The sequence below is a fragment of the Choloepus didactylus genome, chromosome X (genome assembly GCF_015220235.1).
Source record: "Choloepus didactylus isolate mChoDid1 chromosome X, mChoDid1.pri, whole genome shotgun sequence".
Classification (NCBI taxonomy): Eukaryota; Metazoa; Chordata; class Mammalia; order Pilosa; family Megalonychidae; genus Choloepus; species Choloepus didactylus.
In genome coordinates this window covers 41,056,870-41,061,018 of record NC_051334.1, presented here as the reverse complement: position 1 = coordinate 41,061,018, position 4,149 = coordinate 41,056,870, and the positions used below count along the sequence as shown (strand labels likewise).

Sequence of the window (4,149 nt, the reverse complement as noted above, 5' to 3'; positions counted from 1 at the left end):
CCACTTTCCCCTGTATTATATCCTTCCAATTTTTTAATGATAAAATGAGCTTGTGTTTTAGTTAGCTGTTGCTGTGTAACCAACCACTGCAAAAACTGAATGGCTTAACACAGAGATAGTTAATTATTTCCCACAATTCAAGGGGTTGGTGGGGAAGTTCCTCTACTGTTTATGACTGGATTTGCTTAAGATGAAGGCTCGGTTGGGCTGGAAGGTCCAAGATGGCCTCACTCTCGCTGTCTGCTAGGACCCCTGACTTCTCTTCTCCCCCTGGCCTCTCATTCTCTAATAGGTTCTACAGGATTCCTTATATAGCAACCAGAGCTTTCCAAGAGAAGGAAGGCAGAGTCTCCAGCTTCCTGACTTAATTTTGGGAGTCACAAGTCATGTCTGCCCCCTTCTATTGGCTAAAGCAAGGCCAGCCAGGACCCTAGACAGATGAGAGAAGGGCAGAGTCACATTGCCAAGTGGTTTGCACACCAGGACTGCGGTCGCAGTTGATTCGTCTGGGGGGGGGGGTGGCGGCCGGTTGCTAAATCCTAGGCTCTCAGGATTGCTTGGAGGGTACCGGCGGCGGGGGCTCTTTCCCGGAGGCGAGGGCGAGGCGGGGGACTTGGCCAGGTCCCCGGCGGAGGCGTGCAAAGTATGGAGGGCGGCGAAAAAGGAACAGGCGGGACACGGTTCTTTTAGGGTGAAGAAACCAAGAGAGAGAGAGTTTATTAGGGGAGAGTACAAGCTTATAACGGGCGGTCTAGAGGGCGGGGTAGCTGTAGAGATTAAAGGCTTGGATTGGTTCTGAGAGGGCGCGGAGGTTGATTGAAAAGGGGCGAGAGTTGCTCCGGTAACGGTGTCTGGCAACAATGTATGCGCACTGGTGGTAATGGGAGTTGCACTGGCAACGGGGAGTGTCCGGGCAAGATAAGGGGGTGGGGAAAAGGCGGTTCCCTCCGGCAAGCCTCCCCTAACAGTGTTATTTTGGGTGAGGAAATGGGGCCTGCCTCCGGCCTCACTTTCCCAGGCCCGGGGGGCTGCGGAGGGCGCTGTCGCCCGTGCCCACCACCCTCCCCAGGGGCTGATCAGGTCCCCCAGCCCAGGCCCGCCAAGTTGAAGCACGTAATCAGTGTCCCGCACAGGACAAGAGGAATTTGTGACCTTTAAACAATCTACCACAGTTTGCTTCCATGAACGTAACTTTTTTTTTTTTTAACAAGTATGTAGATACCATTTATTTGGTCCATAAGTACAGTATAATTGTATTTGAGTTTTACAAAATATCAAATATAAATAACCTGAAACTGTAACAATACACAAAAATTGGCTTCTTACATAAACATACCAGGCAGTACAAGCTGAAAACGTGAGTAAATTAACATTGTTTTACAGTAATATACATAGTGCCAGTTAACATTTAAAAACAAGTTTCAATGCATAGCACTTGATACTTTTTTGAATCTGTTTCAGTCAGTTAAGAGTATGAAAATGGTTAGATCTAGGCTAAAAATAATTCTTCTTCTAACCAAAAATAAAGGCATAATATTTATAACCAGGTATCAACTTTACTAAACCACAATATTTTAAAACTATTAAATGATACCTAAGGGTATTTACATTAAAAGGCAACATGCAGGTGTTGTTTCGTCTCATGACTGTTTATGCACACACTTGGTTCAAAGGGTTTAAAAACTATATTCCTACTTTCAAAACAGCAAACTGCAATGTTCCTAATAGTTCTAGCAAAATGAATGCTTTCAAAGGGGGCAGAATTGTTTTCAAGTCATTGGTGTACTACTATTTTTCCCTTTGGAGCAAAGGACCCAACTTGAGAATAATCTGGTTCTGCCCAGATGACCTCATGCGATCAGAAGTTTCTGTTCGGAGGCATTTCTGTTCAATCTAACGCTATAACATCATCAAGTTCTTCTGTCTGTTCTGTACGTGACCTCTTTGCACTAACATTCTCTTTCTCATCTAATTTCCTCTTGCGACTTCTCTCTTCTTCACTGATGTCAGCATTATTTGAAGGGCCTTCTTCATCTGAATCAACTATAAGCACGTCATCCTGTTCTTGTGCTGTGGACGTGGAAGGCTGAGCTCCATCATCACTGCCGTTGGTTATACTTTTGGCAGCACCTTCTGCTTGTTTGGGCCCTACTTTTTCTGGGGCATCACCAACAACTTCAAATTCAACATCCTTTCCTAGGTCTTCACTATGAAGGATGTTGATCAATAAGGTATAGTCCTGAAGAAAGTCATCTGCTTGAAGACGGCTGCCATTTCTAATTCCAAATTCTGACAATTTCTTATGATTATTAGCTTCTGTCTCCCCCTCTTCTGAAGATATTAGGATTGTTCCTTTTCCATCTTCGATTTGGACATCTGGTGCTACCATAGCAAATTTTTCTTTCACTATCTTATCCTGTAATGTGAGAACAGTCACTTTATGGACGTTCAGCCGTACAGTCACCTCTGGCTTGCTGGCACAGACATAACAATTGGGGTTGGGAGGATCCAGTGTACAAGGCACAAGGAGCTTCTTTCTTGGGTTTGGTTGTTTATTCAAAAAAATTGTTCTACACTGGTCTATTTTTCCTGATAGAATCTTCAATCCTTCCAATACTATCAGCCCAGCGATCACTGCATTAGTAGTAGCAATAGCAGGAATAATATTTCCTGCCATTGATTTTATATCAAATCTGCTCTTCATATTCATACTGAAAATATGCATCCTGAGGTTTGCAGCAGAGGTGACAAAATCCATTGCAGATGGGTCATCCTTGTCCCATATGAGCTCAGCTCCATCCCCTTTTTCTGCTAAATGAACTCTCAAAGTCTCAATACTCTTTGAAAAAAGACTTGCGTAGCTTTTCACATCTAGAACCTGCTGGTCTTTTAGACCTAACTGGGGTTCATTTTGTTGATCTGATGCATTGGTTTCTTCACCTTGACTTTGTACTTCAGCCCAGTCCAATGGAACTGGAGGTTTCCTTTTCCGCCAAAGTTTGTCCATCGTCAACAGATACCTGATATCATCTTTAAAAAGCCAAGCAAGGAGATGAGGAGTCCCTTGTGATTTGGGGAGTAGGCAACAACTGTGGCTGTAGGCATTTTGCAGAGGACCTTGGTAAAAAGTTTAATTGGGTCATATCCAGTTGATTTAGCCCATTCTTTAGTGGAAATATGTTTAATGTCACCATCTTCATTAGATGCTCTAGCTCTGGCTTCAGCTTCCATTGGTTCCCAGGCAGCTTCAGGGTCAGCTCTGTCAGGAGACACTTCTTGATCAGCATCTTCTTCCCCAAACAACTGGTTGAACAAATACTTTGCCCAAACAATGCAATGAATAGGTTCTGAAGGTGTGTTACAAATTGTACAGCCAGGAAAAGTTCTCTGGGTTGGTTTAGGATGACATTCATAACACTCAGTCACACCCTTTTTAATAATAGTTACTTGTCCAAGATAACCAGCAGTTCCACTCTCAATAAGAGGGACATCAGCCGCTAGACACATCCTATTTACATGGTTGCGGGCAGCTCTGTTATCTAAAGCATTCATAACCAATATAAATTGTCGAAAAAATTCCACATTATAGTCGGGGTTCATGATGCTGTCATGGTAGGCTATGATATTAGCTTTCGGATAAAACTGCAGGACACTTTCTTTGGCAACCTGTGCCTTTGATCTTCCAACATGCTTCTTTTGAAACAAAAACTGCCTGTTGAGGTTGCTGACATCAATGGTATCCAAATCAATCAGGTCTATGTGGGAGAAGCCGGTGAGCACGAGGTTCTTGAGGAGCTCGCAGCCGATGCCACCCGCGCCCACAACCAGCACCCGACCTCCGGCCACAGCTTCGGCCAGCTCCCGGGGAAGCCCCCGCGACAGTGCCCCCATGAACGTAACTTTTTATATGAGGTTTTATGCTTGTGAGAATCACCCATGATTCCTGATCTAGACTTTTTAATGATGAATGCTTGAACTTTTGATAACCACCATGCCAAGGAGAAACTTTGCTAGCACAGGTAAATGGTTAATGTTTTTTTATCATCCATTAAGGAACTCACCTCTTATTCATTGTTGGTGGGACTGTATAATGGTACAGCTACTCTGGAAGACAGTCTGGCGATTCCTTAGAAAACTAGTTACAGAGTT

At 44.0% G+C, this 4,149-nt stretch overlaps 1 protein-coding gene across 1 annotated transcript; it reads right to left on the bottom strand.

Annotated features, from left to right (window-relative positions):
* Window positions 1-1,201: 1,201 nt before the first annotated feature.
* LOC119522876 (SUMO-activating enzyme subunit 2-like) lies at window positions 1,202-3,893 on the bottom strand. Its single transcript, XM_037821564.1, has 2 exons — window positions 3,118-3,893; window positions 1,202-3,040 (listed from the first exon to the last, which is right to left on the bottom strand). The coding sequence occupies exons 1-2, from the start codon at window positions 3,889-3,891 to the stop codon at window positions 1,889-1,891; spliced, it is 1,926 nt and encodes a 641-aa protein (XP_037677492.1). The 5' UTR covers window positions 3,892-3,893; the 3' UTR covers window positions 1,202-1,888.
* Window positions 3,894-4,149: the final 256 nt, after the last annotated feature.